The 23,128-nt window shown below is 47.1% G+C and overlaps 1 protein-coding gene across 1 annotated transcript in view; it reads right to left on the minus strand.

Moving 5' to 3' along the window:
* QRFPR (pyroglutamylated RFamide peptide receptor) overlaps window positions 1–9,361 on the minus strand; it is a 39,008-nt gene extending 29,647 nt beyond the window's left edge. Inside the window, exon 1 of the mRNA XM_004612728.2 lies at window positions 8,636–9,361. Within this exon, the coding sequence (XP_004612785.1) occupies window positions 8,636–8,975 (340 nt within the window). The 5' untranslated portion in view covers window positions 8,976–9,361. The remainder of the gene's footprint in view (window positions 1–8,635) is intronic.
* Between the last annotated feature and the right edge of the window lie 13,767 nt (window positions 9,362–23,128).

Raw genomic sequence — 23,128 nt, forward strand, 5'->3', positions numbered from 1 at the left:
CGAATGCATGAGCCTGGCGGAGCAGCACTTGTGCCCATGGTTAGGGGCCACCAGAGCTACACAGTGGGGCTGCGTGGTGATGAGGATGGAACATCAGGTCTCTGTCACGGGACACATGTACTCTTACACTTGAGCGAGCCATCTCCTGGGCCCTGGTAATTTTAAGAAGAGTCCCCTGGGTGTCTAATAAGCAGTAATCTTCATTACACTAGGTGATGTCTTTCTCAGAAACTCAGTCATGGCAAAAAAAAATATATAGGGTGTGTGCCTACTTAGATGAAAATCAATAACCATTTACTGGAGCACTTCAGAATTCATCTCAGAAACCTGTGCTTTTAAGACATGAAAAGAAACAAGAAGTTTGGGTCCTGTTGAATCTTTCTTTCTTTTTTATTTTTTTAGAGACAGGCCAACAGTTAATGGCCGAGATGAAGTTTCTCAGTGTCATTCAGTGACCTTCCAAGAAGCCCTCAGCACTGTGGCTGTGAGTCTTGCACAGGCCAAGCCTGGACGTTTTCTGGGAGGGAGGAGGGTCATGTGGCTGAACACAGCCCCACCACTTCCCTGGCCAGGGAGACGGGCACAAGAGAAACAAGGTCCAGTGTGAGCCAAACAGCTTAAACCTACTTGCTTTGGGAATTCCTGTGGGGATTTTAATGACTGGGTGTCTCTGCCCTGCCTTCCTTCCTGCAGGAGAACTTCCTGTTTAAGCATCATGCAATTTGAAACATTTTTTTTAAAAGCATACAGTTGAATGGCACTGATTACATCCCTCATGCCAGCCATTTCATCCTCCACACGGAAACTCCACATCCCCCTTGCCTTCACTCTAAGGTCATGTTTAATCTTCTTGCTGTCTCTATAAATTTGCCTGTGCTAGATAGTTTGTGTAAGTGGGATCTTATAAAATTTGTCTGCCTGATTTCACGGAGCATAATGCTGAGTATCAGAATCTTATTTCTTTTTATGGCTGAGCCATATTCCATGGTGTATACAGACCCTGGTATTTTTTTTTCTTCTCCGGAAAGAGTTGAGGTAGAGCGTTAGAAAGAGAACATGAGCTTACAACACCACATCCTCCTCAAAGACACCCAAGAATAAAACCACAATAGCAAAGAAAATGAAACTAGATGTAGAGAGGGAGAATGAGGAGGCCCTGGACTTGTGGAGGCACCTAGATGCAGCTGTGTCTGCAACTAAAATAACCCTGAGCTCTTCAGTTCCAGAAGACAGGATTCTGTCGGCCCCCACCTTTGCTAAGTCAAAGTTGAGCGTCTCTATCTGCGAACCAGAATCTCCACACAACACTGGTCAAAGAACAGGCTAGGATGAATTCTTCAAAAAAGCAAATTTAAAGGGAGATTCTTTTTAAACCTCTGCAGTAGTCAATGAAATATTTCAAACTTTCTCATTGCCAGTTCCTTTTCTATTTTATGCTAAGTGTAAAATGTTCGTCCTGGGGAAGGGAATCATTTTAATATATACCATTGGCATTATCACCACCCTGCTCACCAAATTTAGTGATTTTCATGACCCCTAATAATTTCTTTTCTCAAAGTGTGTCCTAATAGATTCCAGGGGGCAGTACGCAGAGTTTAACACCATGGCAACATTTTATGTTGGAAAGAGTTAACTTCCAAACCATCATTGCTGTTGGACCTTTCTTTATTTTTTAATTTGTATACTGCTTTACTTTTATAATATTTAGATAAATGATTCAAATGAATTATTTTATTTTCCCAAAAGACTGAAGCAACAATTTTAGTTTGCAAAGTGCACGTTGAAGGTGGGATTCTATTTTTATAATGCATTACTTCTTTAATTAAACCAACCTTCCCTAGTTTATATCATTCCCGTTCAATGTTTTTCAAAAATCCCTACAAGACTGTTAATTTGACATAAATTTTACCATATTTAAATTTCCCCAGGAGCACTGATATTTCCAAAATGTCAGCACGGAGGGAACATTATTCAAACACATTTAAGTGGTATTTTTTAACCAACAATCTAATAACAAAACGGGCGCAAGGATGCTCTAGCCTCAGGGCTCGACTCTGAACGCACCTGAAGAATGAAGAATCTCTCACCAAATGAGAGCCCCACAGTATCTTTTAATTATCTGTTACACGATCAGACAGCTCGAAATCACTGGAACATCAGCTAAGTGTCTGTGCTAGCTCCTGGTGGGTCACCTCTTCCCCTCTCTTCACTCCCTTGCAGCAAAATCCTTGCTTTTTTCTTTCATATGATACCCTATGCTAAACCCTCCAGAGAGGGGCTGAAGGCTTTTCTCCCCGACGCACTATTCACCACGGCTGTGGGATTAAGCCTGAAATTCTTACAATAATCGTTCATAGTCTGAGTTAAATTCTCTAGAAGAGGGAGTCATTCTTTTAGCCCTTTGTATGACTTATAGCCCGACCTTTCCATCGATTTTGACTTCTTTCCAAATCCATCTTGGAAGACTGCAAAAACAGACGCATACTTAACGACTTTCACAACGCAACTGACTATATATCATAGACGGTTGCTTCCAAATTCCAGAGTCCTGCCTCTCCCTAACGTTCTGAGTCTGATTTCTATTTTGAAGTAGACAAGACACTTGCCTTGCCCACAGCCAAACGGGGCCTCGCAAGCCCCACCAGCACTGATCCCTGAGCCAGAAGCTGACCCTGAGCACTGCCGAGTGTGGCCCCCAAATCAAAATTAAATTAATAATATTCAGCGGCACAGGTCCACAGAACAGGCTTTGTTTTTTATCTTCCTTAACAGCTTGAGTCTTGGTGCTGTCCACAAGGGAATATTAGAACTTCTCAACCTTGGCTGCAAATGACAAGTTCTTTCTCTTGGAGGGCGGCGGGGGGGGGGGGCTATATCTGAGAATTGGATCCTGGAGTATCACACTGAGACCAGTGGCATCAGAACTTCTAGGGGAGGGGCCGGGCCTTATTTAAGAAACTTCTAGAAAGGAGGAGGAAGGGGTTCCTGGCGGTGTTGAGATTGACCAATGTTGCTGCAAGAGCAGGTGCCCAGAGCAGGCGTACAGACGCGGGCAGGCTGGGGGACAGCAGGCAGAGCCGCGCCTGCGCCTCTCGGGATGCTGCTCATTGGTCACTGCTCGGTCACTCGGGAGACTCCAGTAATTTAGGACGCAGATGCCAAGAACAGCCATGAAGGGGGCGGAGACTTGGGAGGGCCCCTCAGGCCCAAGCCCCTCCCTGGTGGCAGCCACTCTGAGTCTCCTCCACAGTCCTTGACCTGGGGAGCCGGGCTGGCAGACACCCCACAGCCAGACTCAAGCCCCCAGTCTCCCAACCCTATGCCACTGTGCCTTCCCGGCCAGCCCCCGGCCCCCGTGTGCTCCGTCTTGCCTTGGATTGGGAGGGTTCGTTCTGTTTGGTGAGGTGCCGGGGGGCTCCACTCACGCAAGGCAATTGCTGTAATGCAGACCAGGCCCGTACACCCCAGGTCTTTCCTTCAGTGCCTCCTGCCCCCTCTTCTTCTTGAACTGAGACCGGGCCGGTCCCCAGATATATAGTATATTCCACACCTACACTACCCTGGGACACACGGCACAAGCCGTGGAGATGGTGAGTGCAAGATGCAGCTGCCATACAGGATCCATACCAGCGTAGACCCTGGGCAGAGATGACAGGGCGAGGGAAGGCTGTGTCCCCGGGTGTCCTGGGGAAGAGTGTGGTCCGGGAAGGGTTAGGTGCTGTGTTCCTAGTCAGCAGCAAAGCACGAGCATCCTGCCAGCAGACTCTGCGGACACGAAGGATGAAAGGCAAGAGATTGCGTCTGCAGCTTCCAGAAAAGCAAAGCGAGGGTTTGCTGCAGCAAAAGGCAGCACAGGGGAGGCAGGAGAGGGCTGAGGGCAGGAGCAAAGTGGGACATGCTGAGACCTCAAGTTCCCCGCTTGGCACCAACATGTAACCCAGCACGGGCAGTGAAGCCCTAGACACGCCCACCCCACCAGCAGCACCACTGGACCTTTAACCCACAGACCCACACGACTGGGTCACTATCACCAGGAGTGACCCTCTCGCCCACTCCCTGATTGCTGCTGGCAGGCCCCCCTCCCCCACCCCTCACCACCCCTCAAAAGGTGAAACATAAACAGAAAAAAGAAAGAAAGAAAAAAAAGGGGACTGGAGCGATAGTATAGTGGGTAGGGCATTTGCCTTGCATGCGGCTGACCCAGGTTCGATCCCTGGCATCCCATATAGTCCCCCAAGCACCACCAGGAGTAATTCCTGAGTGCAGAGCCAGGAGTAACACTTGAGCATTGCTGGGTGTGACCCCCCCCCAAAAAAGAAGGTGAAACATAAAGAAACAGGAGCATCAAGAAAGAAAAAAGGTGCTCTGGGAACACTAAAGAGAGCGAAGGGCTGGGAACATAGGCCAGAAGGAAAATTGTGCTAAATTTAGCTGGAAAAATACAGATCATGTCCAAGAATTTGGAAGAACAATAAGATGTTCTAAGAAAAAGACAAAAAAGTGGGAGGAAGAATGAGACAAACTAAGAAGAAACTGGAACAGGAAGAAGAGTTAAATTTTGTGACCACAAGAGCATGGTGGGAATGCCCTTGATGTTGCCAGAGATCAGAGATTACAGAGGGGACAAATGTCCAAGGCCTGGACCCTAATTTCTATGGTGACACAATGCAGCCTTTACACAAATCTTAAAAGAAAATCACAACCCAAATGTTATATAATTCCTTATATAACACCCACCCCCCCAACACACACAAACACACACACACACACACACACACACACTCACTCCCACCTTCACTCATTCACTTGTGGTAAAGGTTTCTATGGAAGGAAGGCAATGGCTGGTGTTCAGAGGGTGGCGCTGCATTTGTGGACGCAGGCTATGGAGTCCCTTTGCTGCTTGGTTACACACAGACACTGAGGCCCCCCCTGGAGTTACTTCTGTCTTACATGTAATTCACGGAAATAACCACATGCTGATCAATGAACTTTGTCTCACCTGTCACTTATGGTTCCATCTGGGTTCAAAAGTAAACTCGGGCTGTATAGCAGGTAGGGTGTTTCCTTTGCACGCTACAGGTTCAATACCCAGAACCCTCTAGGGTCCCTCAAGGCCACCGGGAAGGACCTCTGAGCTTAGACTCAAGAGTAAGCCCTTAGCACCCACTGGGTGTGGCCCCGAAACAAACCAAAAAGAGTCAATTCAATGTCAGTGCTCAGTGGTTTTCTGGAAAAGTGTGTGTGTGTGTGTGTGTGTGTGTGTGTGTGTGTGTGTGTGTGAAGCTTCACTTTCAGCCCATTTACACAGCAGAAAACCTTGCCCCCAATTAGAAGTCCAATCGCTGTCCCTGAACAGGGTCCTGTAGAGAGGCAGAAGAAGTCAAGGAGAGCCGCCGAGACTTGAAAAGAGCTCGCATGACAGGGGCTGGCAGAGAGCAGGTACACAGGCTCCTTGGAGACCGTCTGTGCAGCCAAGTGTGAGAACCTTTCCTTCCACGGGGGCTTCTGCCAGTTTCCTGTGCAAATAAGTCACCTGGGGACCAGCGGGCTGCAGCTCTGACTCAGCAGGTGCTGTCGCTCCTGCAGGAGGGGCTGAGTGGGAGGGAGGAGAGGGTCCCTGCCGCCCATCCCTGGCTAGAAGTGCGGGAGGGGAAGGCTCGGCAGACGCATCTTTGCTCATGAGCCCCCCGGTTGCAGGGCAGGAGAGACTGGGGTCAACCCCACAGCGGGGCTGCTTCCAACTGCAGCTCACTTTGGCGTTCTGAGTTCCATACCCTCATCCTAAACATCTGACTGTGTCGCTTTACTGAGAATTCAAAAGAGCAGAAACAGGGACTGGAAGTGCAGACTGGACTCGCTGGGGTGCAGAGTCCAGGCTGCAGCTCTGCCCGCTGACTCTGGGGGAACCATGAGCCTGCCTCCTGCTGCTTTCTGGGGTGCCCTCCATGCTTTCTTTGTTTACAGTCTCAGCCCAAAGGCAAGAATCGAGGTTTTTCCGTAACTTTTAATATGCATTCTCCCCAGCCCCTTTCTGCCTCATTTCCCTCCATTCCCCACAAATAAATGATCTATTCCTGAGATGCCACACGCAGTTTTCTTGAAATCCATCACCTGCTTCCCTCCAAACTTTGGGTCTGCTCCTAAAATATATTTCACATTCCTTTCTCTACTGGAAACAGGCTGAAGGGAGCCCTCCACACCCCGCTCGAGCACCCGCTGCTCCCGCTGCCGTGGATCTCGGATTAAATCCTCTCTGTGGTCACTGGGGCTTTTTGCTCCTAGTCTCTCAGGCCTGCAAAGCCATAAATGAGCTCTATTCCTTTGTGTGCCCCTCGGCGAGAATGCCTCGCCTTCGAGGAGGTGCTCCATAGCCTCCTGAAATCATAAATTGTGAATTAATTTTCAGCTTTTAGACTGCATTCCCGGATCTCTCTTTTGCTAATTTACCAAGGGAGTTCTGCAATTATTGCCTGATCGCTCTGCATTCCTCTCCCCAGGACCTCCGAGGGCTCTCTCCTCTCCTTCAAACTTCTCTCTCGGCATTGCTTGCTTTATTTAGAGAAGAATGTTTAATTCTAGAGCTCCATTTCCAGATCAACACAGCCCCCTTCCAATTAAGCACTCCTTCATAGAATGCCTTACATTTTCATGGGATGATCCCTTTCCCCCCCCCACCCCACTGCGCTTCAATGAATACTCTCAATCCTGGCACTCAACCTATAAACACACTAGCAACATATTATGGACACGATTGGTGGGCACAGAGAAGTTGACATGTCATGTCCCCAATGAACAAGGAAGTAAGTACCAGGGAGTGAACTAACTCCTCCAGAAACATCCCTGCAGTTTCTCCTCAGCTACCTCTACCCACCTCCAAGCCTCTAAATTCCCAGTATTTCACTGAAACACAGAGAAGAAATGTTAAGTTTTAAAAGAAACCCGGGTACTCGAGTCAAAGTAAAATCTAGGCTTTTAAATTCCCAGGATAAGATCCCATTTTAACTCTCCTTTACAACTGTAGCTACAGTCACCCAGACATACCAGTATATTTCATGCATCAGCTTTCTCAAACATTTCAAGGATATAATTCCTGTGACTTTCTCTTAAAAGGTTAGATAGGATGATTTTAAATTTGCCCTTACTTCTTTATTTACTTTGATCTGGGTTGGGGAGCGTGGACATGCCCAGCAGGGTTCAGGGCTTCTTCTAGCTCAGTTCTTAGACGTTGCTCCTGATGGTGCCTGGGGGACTATATGTGGTACCAGGCTGGAACCTGGGCCCCCTGCATGCAAGTATATTCTCTAGCCCTCCAAGGTATCTCCTGAGCCTTAATTTCCCCATTTGTCCTGTGGAGTTTGTCTCATTGAGCAAGTCTGAAAAATCCCTCAGTGCATCACTTTGTCAGGATGCATCAGCAAATCTCTAAAACAATTCACACCTTTCTATGCATCTTCTCCAAGCAATGCTGGGTACCCTGGTGCCTAATGCATCTTTGAAAATATTTACGCTAGAGATGAGGCAGGAAGCAAAGATATTTGCATGCTGACCCTCTCACATTTAGCTTGTGCCAGTGAATGAAGCAAAACCAGACCAGGGAAATTTTTTGGGGGGTATCTCAACTTGGCAATAATGAGATGAGAGAAACACTCTTCAGGGCATGGAAGAAGATTTAGCAAGGAGGCCAGACACAGCAGGGTTTGTAAGTACAAAACTCCATTTCTCTCTCATCTGAGCTCTCTATAGTCAACCTCCCCCGAGAGTAATAGGAAAGTCTAGAGCATAGAGAAGCCCACCCCAAAAAGTGGAGGAGTGTATCCTCTCCAAGGAATACAGCGAAGACACTCACCAGCTTTGCTTCTTTGGGAGAAGCGGCATTACTTGGGGAAATGCAGTGCCTTGTTTTTTTTCTCGACTTCCACACAGTGCTCACAACCAGTGACCCCACCTGACTACTGCGCACATCCCTTCCCCAAGAAAAAAGAAGGAATTCATCTCTTGTCCTCATCTTGTCTGACTTCTTCTTTTCCCCACTCTCCTGTCTAGTGTCTAAAAGCCAAGACAAGTTCAAAGCATCGTTTCTACAAGTGGGTTCCATTTGTTGCTAGAAGTTTGGAGTGTGTCTGTGAGGGGGGGGGCGTGTTACAGACACCTGTCTGGAAGGGGTGCCTGCGAACCGGGAGGGAACTGCAGGGCGAAGAAGAGGAGATTTGGTGTGTGGAATAGTACTACTTGCATTTGATAGGAAAAAATGGGAAGAGAGGGGGAAACCTTGGGAATTCTGGAAAAGGGAATTCCAATACCTAACAAGAGGTGCGACTCCCTGTCTCAGGGTCCTTCCTGACTGCTTCCTCGCTGAAATCCCAAGGCAAAAACACAGGCAAAGGGTGCCCAAGAACGACCCCAACCCAAGCCAAACACCCAAACCAAGCAAGTTCTCTCCAAGTCCCGGAGGTGAGAAGTTCTCCAAGACTCGGGGTCCTTGCGTGCGGTTGGGAGGGACGGAAGTGTCAGCAGCAGCTGAGCGTGACGGTGGTTTGTGTGTGTGGATGAGGGTTGAGGGGTGGGGGGTGGGGGGTGGGGGGTGTCTCCGGGAAGGCTGTCGGGATTCGGGGAGCCGGTGGCGGCGCAGACTCACCCCCCAGCCAGTGGTCGGAGATGTTCTGCAGCATGGTGACGGGGATGCAGAAAAAGGCGATGAGCAGGTCGCTGAGGGCCAGCGAGCAGATGAAGATGTTGGTGACGGTGCGCATGGCCTTGCTCCGGGTCACCACCGAGAGCACCAGCGCGTTGCCGAAGAGCGCCAGCGCGAAGATGAGCCCGCCCGTGAGCGCCAAGGCCACCTTGGCGCGCGCGGGCAGCTCCGGGGTGTAGACGAGCGGGCGCAGGCGGTAGCGGGCGATGAACTGCTCCCGCGTCAGGTTGTGGTCCCGCAGCAGCCCGGAGAACTGCTCCGGGGTGATGTTGAGCGCCTGCATCCCGCGCGCCCCGAGCGCTGAGCGCACACACCCCGTCCGGGCGCGCTCGGCTCCGGTTCGGCTCTCGAACCCGGCCTTTGCAGGGGGTGAGGGGTCGGAAGGGGGGAGGGGGGACCCGGCGGCTGCAACCCCCGCGACGCTCGGAGGAAAGGATGGAGCGGCGCGGGGAAGCAGGGATGCGCGCGCGGTCCCAGGGCGGGAAGCCGGGATGCGGAGCCTGCCCGCCGCACCCCAAAGTGCGGGGCGGCTCGAAGAAAGTTCCTTCTCCCGCTCTTCCCGGGGCCGCGGCGGGCCCGAGCGCTCCCCGGCTTCTGGCCGCGGGGTGCGGCCACCGCTCGGCTCGGGCGCCGCGGAGGTGGGGCTGGGACTCGGCCGCGCGCCGCTCCCCACCCCCCTCCCCGGGCGCCGACGCCGCCCGCCCGCGCACCCCTGGGCACAGCAGCCCCGCGCCGCCCGCTCCGGCTCAGCTCGGGGCGCGACTGCGGGGCCCACGGGGGTGTTTCACCGTCTAGCCTCCTACGGGAATAGAGAGCGCCCTGGCTAGCCGGTGCTAGCTGGCATGTATGACAAGAATGGGTTTTCTCCCCCAGTTTTCAGAGGACGGCACCCAGGAAACTGCAGAGCGTCCGCTTTGCTCCCGTTTCTGCGGTGCGGTGCGGTGGGTCTGGGCCTTTTCATCACAACTCTGGGTTTCCGCTGCCTCCAACCCCCAATCAAGAAAATCTAAGGAGACTTTTATCTCCTCGAAGACACCCCTGCACCGTTTTATAGCCACCCCCAATTCCTGACCTCCCCACCCCCCATCTCCTCCAGGGCCTCAGTGGTTCTCTTAAGTGTATGGTGCGATCTCACGGAGCCTTCCCATACGTACATTTTACCGTATGATGCTATTGAACATCTTCTACGTGGGCTTCTCCAGGGCCATCCCCAGCGCTCCACGGGCACATCATTCATTCCTTCTCCCCGTGGGGGTCTGGGACAGAAGGTTGTGCTGTGAGAATCTGCAGCCTGAATACAGAAGGTCCCCCTGTCCGTGGTGGTGTTGCTTTCCTTGGGGTCAGAAGATACTGCAGGGGAGCGAGACAGAGAGACACAGGGTCACAGAGATACAGGAAGACCACATTCATGGAACTTTTTATTGCAGCACCTTTTTATACCTGTTCTAGCTTAGTGTCACGTACTCTAGTGACTGGGCCTCGTTTAGAGATCAAACATGATCCAGGGTCTGCACGGACAAGAAGAAACTCAGAAAATATAGAGTTGATTTCTGGTGTCTTTCTGGAGGTTTTGGAAAGGTATTCCATGAACAACGGGCTAGGGCCCAGGAAGATTGTATGGGGATGGGACACAGCAGATGGGACACAGAATCCCAGAAGAAAGCAGCTCGCCAGAGATCTCTCTGGACCCCGGGCCCAGCCGGTTCCACCCCGGCACCTCAGCTGGAGTGTGCGTGCCCTCTGCCTACTCCGTATGAAACCCTGGCGGCCATAAGCATCTAGAAGCAAAACCCAGGTGTGCAGGTTCCAGGACTAAGACTCCAGGCCACATGGTGGCAGCGGTGATGACTGTCCCCACTAGCTCGGGGTCCTGGCCATCATGCTCACGACCCCGTCTGCCTCCAGACACCATCTCAGAGCATCAGTGAGTGACCTTGGTCCAGAGACTATCAAATGAATCTCAAAATGGATTAGCTCCCTACAGAGATGTCTCTGGATCCCAACCATTAGAATTACAGAATTTTAGAATTCCAAAGTGGCTGCTCGACCTCTTATGATATTCCTAATAAGCAATAGAAAATAAATTATCTAGCATCTACCCCGGGAGTGATAGCACGCAGCTGACCCGGGTTCGATCCTTCTGTCCCTCTTGGAGAGCCCGGCAAGCTACCGAGAGTATCCCGCCCACACTGCAGAGCCTGGCAAGCTACCTGTGGCGTATTTGATATTCCAAAAGCAGTAACAAGTCTCACAATAGAGACGTTACTGGTGCCCGCTCGAGCAAATTGATGAACAACGGGAGGACAGTGCTGCAGTGTACTGCTGCCCCTGGAAGGCAGGCTTGAATGATGGTGGGAAAATTTGAGTAAAACATAATGCCCCAAAGTAGAGAGAGAGTATGGGGGAAATTGCCTTAGAGGCAGGGGGAGGGGTGGGATGGGGGAACAGGGGTACGGGGGACATTGGTGGTGGAAAATGTGCACTGGTAGAGGGATGGTGTTCAATCATTGTATGACTGAAACTCAAACATGAAAGCTTTTTAACTGTGTCTAACAGTGATTCAATAAAATGAAGAAATAAATTAAATAAATAAATATAGTATAGAGATGAAGGCTTGTGCCGAGGACCTGACCAGTTAGGGGTTGATCCCTGGTGCCATATAGAGTCTTCTGAGCACCACCAGGAGTGATCCCTGAGCACAGAGCCAGGAGTAATCCCTGAGCACTGTGGGATGCGAGTCCCCCCATAATCTAGTAGGTCACTTCTTGTTTTGTTTTTTTTTGTTGTTTTTTGTTTTTGGGTCACACCCGGCGATGTACAGGGGTTACTCCTGGCTCTTCACTCAGGAATTACCCCTGGCGGTGCTCAGGAGACCATACGGGATGCTGGGATTTGAACCCGGGTCAGCCGAGTGCAAGGCAAACGCCCTACCCGCTGTGCTATCACTCCAGCCCCTCTAGTGGGTCACTTTTTGCTATGGGTTTCGATTTTCCCCTTCAGCTCTTCAGACCTTTTCTAGTTGTTCAGCATCTGAATATCATTGTTAATGGCTGAAGAGGTATCACAGTTTGTTCAGTCACTTACCAATAGTTGGATGTTTTTGTTATGTTCACTTTCAAGCTATTACTGTTCAAATAAAACCACTACAAAGAACTGTGTATAGGTTTTTGTGAGCGCATTCATTTTTATTTCCCTGGGAAATGCCAAAGAGTCTGATGGTTGAGGCCACAGTTTTTGGTATTTGGGGGATAGTTTTTTAGTTCATTTGGGTTCTTTTTGTTTCGTTTATGAAATTGTCAACCACTTTCCAGAGAGGCTCTGTGCCATTTTACATTTCCAACAGCAATATGTGAGATATTTAGTTACTGCACATCCTTGCCAGCATTTGTATTATCAATATTTCTTGTCAACTGTTCTCTCAGGTGCATAGTGCTATCTCATTGAGCCTTAATTTACATTTTATCATATGAATGCTACTGAACATCTTTTTCATGGGCTTCTCCAGGGCCATCCCAAGAGCTTCACAGGCAATATATCAGGAAGATAATACAGGGGTTAATGCTCCTGCCTTACATGCCCCAGGTTTAATCCCCACTACCACATACGATTCCCTAAGCACTGTCAGTAGTGACCCCTGACCACAGAGCCAGGAATAGGTCCAGACCGCCAAACGGCAACAGCAACAAAAGTATTCCTGCATTTTGCCCATTTTCTGATTGAATTATTTAGCTTCTTTCCTGCTGAATTTTGAGAGTTCTTTTTACATGCTGGATATTGTGGATATCAGTCTTTTGTCAAATAAGTGTTGTACAAGTAATCTTCTAGTCTGTAGCCCATTATGTATTTTCTTATGCGCCCTCACAGATCAAAGTGATTTTTGGATGAGGTTCTTCATATCAATTTTTTTCTTTTATTGATTTCAGTCTGTCAACATACCAAATCCTAGTGCTTCTGAATTTTCTATTCCTATTTCTTTTCTTTTTTTCTTTTTCCCTTTCTTTGTTTTGTTTTTTGTTTTTTCTTTCTTTTTCTCTTTCCTTCTTTCTCTCTCCCTTCCTTCCTTCCTTCCTTCCTTCCTTCCTTCCTTCCTTCCTTCCTTCCTTCCTTCCTTCCTTCCTTCCTTCCTTCGTCTCTTTCTCTTTCTTTCTTTCTTTCTTTCTTTCTTTCTTTCTTTCTTTCTTTCTTTCTTTCTTTCTTTCTTTCTTTCTTTCTTTCTTTCTTTCTTTCTTTCTTTCTTTCTTTCTTTCTGTCTTCTTCTTTTGGGGGGACTGTCTTTTGCTCCATTGATCCATTTTTGTCTGTACTCCAGTTCTCAGTTGCTAGCTATCCAAGTGTGAAAATAGGTAGGATGATTTCTCCTACTTTATTTTTCTATTTCAAAATGGTTATATTATATGTATATTTAGTATCTCCATCCATTCATAGAAACTTTACAATAAATTTACTTGCGTTTTCAGAAAACTGTGCGATGATTTTCATAAGAACTGACAGCTTTATCATGTTGAATCTTCTATTTCATTGAGAGTATGTCTTACAAGATCTTCTTGATTTATCGGGGGAACCCACCTGGCATTGATGGACACTGTGTGCTGAGGGGCTGGCGCTTCGGCTCCTTCATGCAGAGTGCCATTTTAGCCCAGTGAGCTAGCTCCTCAGCCTTCTCTGATTTCTTTCACTGGGTTTTATAGCTTTCAGCCTAAAATATGTATATATGTCTCTTGGCTTGCTTGTTTGGGGCCTCTCTAGCAGTGCTCAGGATGCCTGGGGTCTCCACTTGAAGTTCTTGACCAACCAGGCCAGCAAGGGCCTAAGAATGTGATGCTGCTTGATCCCTGCAGTGTTGGGATTACCCAGCTCACCCCAGTAATATGGGGGTTTCCAGGGCTGTTCTCAGAGATACTCCATCTAGTGCTGGAATTGATCATGAATCAGGAGCCTGTAGACGTGTATCTTACCATCTCCCAGCCCCATGTATATGTTTGGTTAAATTTTCACGCCATTATATAACTTTAGCATTTGTGCATGGAATTGGATTTTTAATTTTTCATTTCTACGTATTGATCGCTATTCTATAGAAATTCAGCTATTTTGTTTGGTCTTAAATCCATCAATCTCCCTGTTTGTCTCTCAGTGATTTAATAAAAAATGTTTTAAAATCCATCAATATTCCTGAATCTTTTCGTTCAGGAAGGGTTTTGTTTTTTTTTTCTTTTTGGTAGATTTCTTCAGATTTTCAACAGAGATGATATGTCATTTGAGGAGAGGCAGTTATATTTCTTCCTGTTTGAACTTTATGACATATTTTTTGGCTGCTTGTGATGGTTAAAGCTCCCAGTAATGTGCTAAATGGCAGCAATAAGCACCAACATTCTTGCCATGTTCCCAATCTTAGGGAGAAGCATCAGTCACTCAGCATCAAGTCTGATGTTAGCTGCAGATGTTTGTCACTTGTCTGAGGGTATTTTTCTCTATATATTCTTAACTGTTTGAGAGACCTCATCAGAAATGACACTCACTGGCTCTTCATGATTTCATACAAAAATAAAATAATCTGTCTCAATTTCAGGGTGTAAGATCAGCTGTATAAGTTTTCTACGTACTAACAGCAAGTTGTAAAAAAGCTCAGAAACCAATTTCTTTTACAATAGCACACAAGCATTACCAAAGAACATGTTTCACAAAAAAAAAAAAAGCTAAACATGTTTATGAAGAAAAGCTTCCATTTAAAAAAGATAAATATGGGCCGGAGCATTAGCCTTGCATGTGGCTAGCCTAGGTTCAATCCACAGCATCCCAGATGATTCCGTGAACCTGGTCAGGAGCAATCCCTGAGTGCAGAGCCAGGAGTTCTGAACACCACCAGCTGTGGCCAAGAAACCAAAACATAAAAAGTAAATAAAAAATGAAAAATGAATAGGAAAAAATTCTATGTTCTCAATGTTTCTAAGATAATTCTATCCAAAGTGATGTCTGCAAATTTAATACAATCCTATCAAAAGTTTGTGTGTATATGTGTTTTCAAATTGAGAAAAATTCATTACCAAACTCAAATGGAATCTTACGCCAAAACAGTTTTGAAAGGGAAGAACAAAGTGGAACTCTTACTTTTTGACTTTAACTCTAATTGTCAACCTATATCGGTAAACAAAATTTTGCATAGAGACACACGTGTAATACAACAGAGATAGAAAAACAGAACCTTGTCACAGAAAGAAACACTCACATAGGTGGTCAAACAATTTCAACAGGACCATTCAATGGGGAAAGCAGTTTTATCTTTCAACATATTGCTCCTGGGGAAATTGTATATAAAAAGAAAAAGTAAGTTATGTGTATGTTACTTATAATGTATGAAGACATTAAAAATGAGCCAAAGACAAAAATTCTTAATTTTTTTGTGGGAAAAGGGGGGTGTTGGGCCAGACCAGGTGGTGCTCAGGACTTCCTTCTAGCTCTGTGCTTAGGGGTCACTCCTAGTAGTGTTCAGGGGACATATGCTGTCACAAAGACTGAACTTGGGTTGGCTATGTGTAACATAATCAGCTTAGCCCCTGCACTATCTCTCTGGCTCCTACAGTTATCAAATTCTTAGAAGAAACAGTAGGAGATAGACTTCAGAACACTGGTCTTGTAATATTCTTAAATATGGGATAAGCACAAGAAGAAAACCTGAGAATAGTCCTTAGAACTGCATCACCTTGAAAACATCTATGCATCCAAAGCTACAATCAACAGCATGAGAAGCAGTTTATAACACTGGTAAAAGTATTTGCAAACTACTTAGCAGATAGTAGTTGAGATTCAAAACATAGAAAGAAAGCCATTGGCTCAATGATAATACAAAATAAAAGCAAAATAGATGAAAGACTTGATACTTAAAAACATGCATAAAGTTCAATTCAGGAGAACAGAACACATCAATAAAGTGAAAAGACGGAATGAGACCCACAGAGTAAGAAAAAGTATTTGCAACTATTTATCTCATAAGGGATTAATGTCCAAAATACATTGAAAAAATTCATACAACTCAACTCAATAGCAAAACTTAAAAAATTAAACGCAAAATGGATACAAAAGAAGACCCAAGTAGACATTTTTCCAAAGCTGATATGTGAATGATCAACAGGAACACAAGAAAGTGCTCAATATCGTCAGGGAAATGCAACTCAAAAGCACAAAGATTCATCACATAATACCTGTGAAATTGACTCTCATCAAAATGATAAGCCAGATACTGGAAAACATGTGGAGAATAATGAATCCTTGTGCATGTTGGTGAGATTTTTAAGTGGGTATAATTTATATAATTTGAAAAATAGGAAGGAGTTTCCTCAAAATATTAAAAGTAGAGGGCTTTAGAGATAGCTCAGTGTAACACTCTTGCCTTTCATTCCACTCCACTTTGAACCCTGCTACCACATATGGCCCCTGAGCATTGCTGGGTGAGCAGCCCCGGGAGCCTGTAGGCACCACTGGGGTGACCTTCGGTCACAGGCTGAACAAAAACACATCCTCCCACCTGGTATTTGCCTGCATCTGTCACAGTTGACTGAACATTCTTGGGATCATCCCTTGCCCCAATACTAAAAGATGAGATGCCATATGACCCAATAATTTATCTGATGTTGAATACACAACCCCCAAGTCAGAGACTTAAAAGAGATAGTTATGTAATATACAATATAAAATCATTTCATTCATATTAGCCAAAAGGCAGAAGTGACTCAAGTGTCTGATGGGTGAATGGGTAAACAAAATATAGTCCCTATGGATCCTAGGACTTTAAGAGGAGTGAAAATGACTTAGACTAAAACATGGGATACTGGGGTCATTGGAAATGTACATTTGTGGAGGAATGAGTGATGGAACATTGTTTGACTAAAAAGATCATGAGCAGCTTTGTAACTGTGCATCTCACAGTGATTTAATTTTTAAAAATTAGAATAGAAAATAAAGTTTCAGAATGTCTCACCATGAGAAAAAAAATAAAAACAGAAAACCAAAACCCATGAGGACCATTGAGGGCAGTATACTATGTAACATTAGCAAGTTATGGAAGGAAAATCTTTTATGGTTCCACTTATCTGGGATCGTGGAGTAGTGAAATTCAGAGATAGAAGTGGAATGTGGTACAGGGCTTTGAGAGAAGGGAGAGTTATCATTTGATGGGTAGATAGAATGAGTTTTTGTTTTTCTCCTCCGGCCCCGTTTTTTCTCAAAGGGGAAGTTCTGGGGACTGTCTGTAGGAAGGTGTGACTGATGCTCCACAACTCAACCCTTCAAAACAGCTCTGAGCTGGCGCATTCTGTCCTGTATATATGTATCATGACTCTTTATTTCTTTTGGAAAGGGAGCATTTTGCAACCATCACCGCCTGAATGCTTTCATTTGCCCTGACCATAGGAGGCAGTTACTTTCTTTTGTATATGAGAAAGGGTTGCAGAGGGACCATTCTGACGTGATGCTTGCTTGGGGTACACATCGCTCAAAATAGGTCATTGGCTGCTCAAAATTCCAGGCAGACTCTTCAGTCCATCTGCCTTCACTGCCAAGTTGCAAACATTCAACCGATTAGGGCAAGACAGAAAGGAGGGGGAAGCTGGCGGCCTGAAGGGGCACCTAAGAAAGAGGACAGAACCCCCGGTGGCAGGTGGCAGAAGCCGTGCTGGGCTGGCCACCAAGTGAGGACTAAGCTTCCCATCCTGGCTAGTCCGGACCCAAAGCACCAGCCACCGGCGCATCGTGGTCCTCATGTCTTGGAAAAAGAGAAAGGAAATAAACAGGTCCTGTTTGCTGGCGCGGAAGCCTGCCAGGAATTTGCCAGGTTCCTTTGTAGGACGTTCACAGATGTGTCTGCAGCGGTGCGGGCGCCCGCGCTGCACGCAGCCGCTCACCGGGAGCTGACTTAATGGACACGGAGGGAATAATTCAAGCCTTCGTTCTGAAAGGTGATTTGTATGGAGAGCCAGAATAATCACCTACAGGCAGCCTGCCTTCTGCTGATTTGACGCAAGCGGGAAGGCAGAGGGGAAGGGGGGTGGGGGGTGTTCACGTCTCATCAACCTCCAGCCCTGAATACCAATTGTTTTGGTCCCGCTTTGGACACGCGCCAACAGCAAATGGCTCAAAGTAGAAAGGAACTGGTTGAAACCATGCAGTTGGTTCAAAAGAGAGCCCTGAGCTCAGCCTGTCACCTGAGTCGGCTCATGATGGGAGTTAGGGGGAGCCTGAAGGGATGCTGAGGTGCCACCGTTTCAGAGGACTCCCTTTTCCCCAGTCTGCTCTAAGACTGATATGACCAAGACACAGTAGAAGGGTTAACATAACTTGCAAGACCAAAGACCCATAATTAGCAAGGGTGAGACACTTGCCTTGCACTCCGCTGCAAGAGATAGTTATACAATATACAATATAAAATCATTTCATTCATGTTAGCCAAAAGACAGAAGTGACTCAAGGTTGGGTCCCCGACACCTCAAAGGATACCCTGAGCCCTGCCAGGAGTGAACCCTGAGCACAAACCCAGGAGTAAAACCTGAGTGCACCAGATATTTCCGGCAAACCGAAACAAAAGAAACAAAAAGTTGATGACCTGTCCCTGGATGTCAGGAGGAAATGGAAGGCCAGGGAGAGCAACACGCAGGAAGCTTCCCAGTGTCCCTAAAGAGAAAAATGGAGGGGTTGACCTTTTGTATTTTGTTCTCCAATCAGTTCTTAGGAGGCCCAGAAATTCTCAGCCAACTGAGATTCAATGTGAAGATTCAGGATGATCCTGAGCTTGGAGGACTCCGGGTCTGCGCCCAGAGATGGCTGGGGCACCATGTGGTACTGGGGATGGAACCAGGTTCTGCTACGTGCAAGGCCTGTGTCTTAACCCTCTTAACACTCTCCTAACACTCTCTCTCGGCTCTGAAAATGGGGGACTTTCCACTGTAAAGGGAAGGCCGGCCCAGGTATTATGCAATGGTGATTTAGTAAGGGAGAAAGATGGTCAGCATCAATTTTTAGTAAGAACATCAATTTCCAGAGAGTCTCTGTGTTCCCCTTCTCTTGTCTCTATCCTGGTTGTCACTGGTGTTTCAGTGGCCATCCCCAGAGGCTGCAGGCTTGTGACATGGGGTGTCCCTTAGGCTCGAATGCGGGGCCTCATGCTTGCAAGAGAGGTACCTTCCCATATCTTGGTCACATCCCAAGACCCACAAGTAAATTTTTTTTAAATGGGTAAGTTTGCTAGAGTAACTCCAACATCTCTAGTTCAGGAGATGCCTGTTCACCCATGAGTCCAGCTCAAATCATTATTATTATTTTTGTTTGTTTGGAGCCAAAGTCAGTGGTGCTCAGGGCTTGCTCCTAGTTTTGTGCCCAGGAATCAGTTCAGGGGGACCATTTGCAGTGCCAGAAGTCAATCTAAACTTGGGTGTGTATAAGACAAGCACCTCAACCCCTACGACATCTTGCTGGACATCTGTCCCTTATTAATACAGAACCCAGGTAACTCCCTGAACCTGGAAAATTCACCATGTCTTTGACTATAATCTGATCTAATTGTGGCTGTGAGGTTCAGCGATGAGCAAAAAATGAACCGATTCACATAAAATGATGGTGCCTAATGAAAGACAACTTATGATTAATTTATGTTAATTTGAGGTTTTACAACCACCTGTTCAACTGGTGGACTGCTGAATCTCATACTATATCTGCCTCCCTCTCTTAAATTTATGCAATTCTGATCTGAGGCATCTTAGAATATCCTGGGAGCCCCTAGGGGGCCCATTTGCCCACCCCCACCCCTGTTGAGAAACTATTTTAGCAGAATATTAATATTCACTTATAACCTCCTTAAGGTTCCACTGACCTTCTAATCACAAATTGTGTTTAGAAGGCAAGATTTCACATCTCTTAATGAAGAGCTGTGGTCTGATTTGATTTAACAATGACAGCATAGAGAGCCAACGATTAGCAGAGGTTCTTTCTAGGTATTCCAGGGCAGAAATGTTCTTGCTTCATCTGGTAAGAAATAGTTTCTATTTCCCCTTCCAATGCATATAAAAAAATGGGGAAAGCATTTTGGGTTTTGAAAAATAGAGCTATTGGGGAATTTCAAAGTTAAAAAAACATGGTAAGTAGATGTGGTCTTGCTTGGGACAACCAGGTTCTGGGCTCAGGACTCATGTCTGCTGGAAGGCAAGGTTCCAGCCCCGGGAAAGATTGACAGCCTCACTTCAGCATATCCATTTATTTTTCATCAAATCATAGTGTATTCTCCAGACGCACCACTTGCTCTGCTGTGTGCTGGCCTGAAAAGTTGGAGACAGGGTAAGCCCGTGTGATTGGACTTTGTAGCCTTTATACGGAAACTCTGCAGGCTGCATTTTTCTGAATCAGGCGTTCTCAGGCTTGGAGATGGGATGATCGATTGGAAGCTCTTTTATTTATTTATTTATTTATTTATTTATTTATTTATTGGGCTAGAGCGATAGCACAGCGGTAGGGCGTTCGCCTTTCACACAGCCAACCCGTGTTCGATTCCTCCGCCCCTCTCGGAGAGTCCAGTAAGCTACCAAGAGCATCATGCCCGCACGGCAGAGCCTGGCATGCTACCCATGGCTTATTGGATATGCCAAAAACAGTAACAAGAATCTCAATGAGAGATGTTACTGGTGCCTGCTTGAACAAATGGATGAGCAATAGGATGACAGTGGCAATTTATTTATTGCTGTTTGGGTCATACCTGACAATGCTCAGGGGTTACTCCTGGCTCATGCACTCAGGAATTACTCCTGGCGGTGCAAGGCAAATGCCCTACCCGCTGTGTTATTGCTCCAGTTTCTCAATGGGGAACTCTTAACCGCACCCATGCCTGGCCACACCTGCAAACTTGGGGGACAGGACAGGCGCCAGAGCCTGCAGGGTGGTCACTGGGATGGATGGTGAAGGGGAGGACGGGCATGCAGATTGCAGGAAGGAGGAATCTGGAGGTGAGGCTGGTCGTGGAAAGCAGAAGTGGAGGGGGGCAGAGCAAGGTCCTTGGGAAGGAGAGTGCCATGGAAACATCCACGTGCCTGCTTATGGCTGTGCCCAGCTGCCTGTGCTCATGAAATGCTTTACCCAAGGCCCAGTTCAGCTGGGCATGGCCTGAGTATCCTGAGCACCTCTGGCTTCAGGATCACAGCAGGACTGGGAGAAATGGCCTTGAGCCGCGGTCCTGCTGCCACATAGAGGTCCAAGAAAAGAAATCCCATTTTTAACTAAAAATGACGTGCGCCTTGTCCAAGGGAGCACTCTGCCCGCCAGGCAGAGCCAGGTGGCAGAAAGCACTAGATGCCTGTCACAGAGCTCAGGAGAATTCCAAGTTCCCGGAACTGTTCATTGCTCATGAGCCTTTGCTCCCGGAGAGGGCAGCCCCCACATGCCGGCTCGGTGGGCACTGACCGGCAGATGAGGTTTTGGAAAGTCACGACAGCCCACAAGGTCCTAGGGGCACATTTCCGCAGACTACAATAAAGGAAATGCTTGCAGGCCGGTGTGTGCTTGGCTCTCCAGAGGATCGCTGAGAAGTGATGCCTGGTAGCTTCTGCGGGTGAGCAGGAGACTGTCCCGGTGGGAGGCTGGATGGGGCCTTAGGTTACAGATCCCAGTGATGCAAAATAGAATAGCAGAAGCCATCAGCATCCTTCCTGCTCCTCGATGCCCCACTTCCAGGCCTAAAAGCCTGATAGGCAGCAAGAAGAGAAGAGAGGGACGAAGTGCTCAGAAGAGCTACGGGGTGTTCAGGAGACAGCAGATGTCTGACGCTCATGCTTAGATTATTCTCGGACTGCTTGTTCGTTTGGAGGATGGGTGTTTTGTTTATTTGGGGGATAGGGTGTTTGGAGAATGGGGGATTTGTTTGTTTGGGGGATTGTTGGGGATATTATCCCTAAGGTGGGCTTCACTGGTGAATTGCCCCTGTTCTTCACCCCAGAGAAGCTTATAGTGCTCTTGAGAGCACCTCTGACCTCCCGAGTTTACTTTTAACCTTTCCTTTGTGTTTTACCTCTCATTGTCACAATTCCCCAAGTCAGTCTTGGTTACTTGCAAGTCAAAACTTCTGGTGATTCTGGACTTTGTAGTGTATTGCTTGCTTTTCTACTTCCCCTATAGCCTTTTCATATTTTACAACAGGGTAATGTTCTTTGCTTAAACATAGAAAGATCCTTAATGCTATGCTCCTAGTATTTGGGAGTTGATTGAAATACACCTACTCTTGGGCATCGGGCATAATTGACTCAGGCTTCCGTTGCCACAGTTCCTAACACCCCACAAACTGACGTCCCGACAATGAGACTGAGATGGACCCAGGGTAAGTGGCAAAGCTACTCCAGCATGGAGTTGGGATAGTCTAGAAAGCATAAAATCATGGTCTGATGCAAGATGTTATGATTTATGAGACGGGACCCCCTTGTCCTTATGGGGAAGGACAATCTGGACCAGCCTGAAGACTTACTCTGGGATTTACAACTAACAGTATATAAATCTTGCTTGTCCTAAGAACCCAGAGAACTAAGTTTTGGAATCCATATCTCTTACTGCGTTTATCCAAATAATTGTAAACATTAATAAGAGGTAAACTAAATTGTACAACTTAAGGGAAAGAGGAAAGCAATATAGATGTCCCCGGGAGACAGAGTGTCTCCTTGAGTTAATCTCCCCAAGAGAATTGCCTCTGCCGAAATGTTTTACCTCTGTAAATGATCAATCACACCTAACTGCAGTCCAATACATCAAACTCCCTCAGGTGTGCTATATGTATGCTAACAGCTCTGCATTAGGTGGGCAATTTGACCATCAGTTTGTGGTCCCTCATCTCTTGTCTCTTTGCTTCTCTGCAGGGGGAGGCCTGGGAATTGGCTCTTGGCCACCAAACACAGGCTTTGCACAGCCACACTTTAAGCTCACAGGGGATGGGTTTTTATGTTTGTTTGGGGAGTGGATAGTTGTTTTGGGATGGGGTAATTTGTTTGTTTGTTTTAGGGAGTTATACCCAGCTATGCTCAGGGCATACACCTGGCCCTATGTTCAGGGATCATTCCCGATGGTGCTCAGAGGGAACTAGGGAATGCCAGGGATCCAATGTTAGTTGGCACTGTGCAAGGCAAGATTCTATGTGCTGAACTATCTCTCTAGTCCCGCCACGTTTGATTTTGAACCCTGGCACCACAGGCCAGTGTGCCCCTGGAGGCTAGCTCGGGTGGCCCCCACGAGCACACTGAACAGTGGGAACCAGCTAAGTGAGTACTGGGGCAGGAAAGGGAGGTGAACCCAGGTCCTCTGAGCATTGCCTGGAAGCTTCCCCACCACCCACCACCCAAATAAACCCTAAAATTTTAGAAGGCACGGTCCCATTTTGAGTCAGACTTTGAGGGGAGCACATCTACACAGATATCCAGATGCTGC

The sequence above is a fragment of the Sorex araneus genome, chromosome 6 (assembly GCF_027595985.1).
Source record: "Sorex araneus isolate mSorAra2 chromosome 6, mSorAra2.pri, whole genome shotgun sequence".
Taxonomy (NCBI): Eukaryota; Metazoa; Chordata; class Mammalia; order Eulipotyphla; family Soricidae; genus Sorex; species Sorex araneus.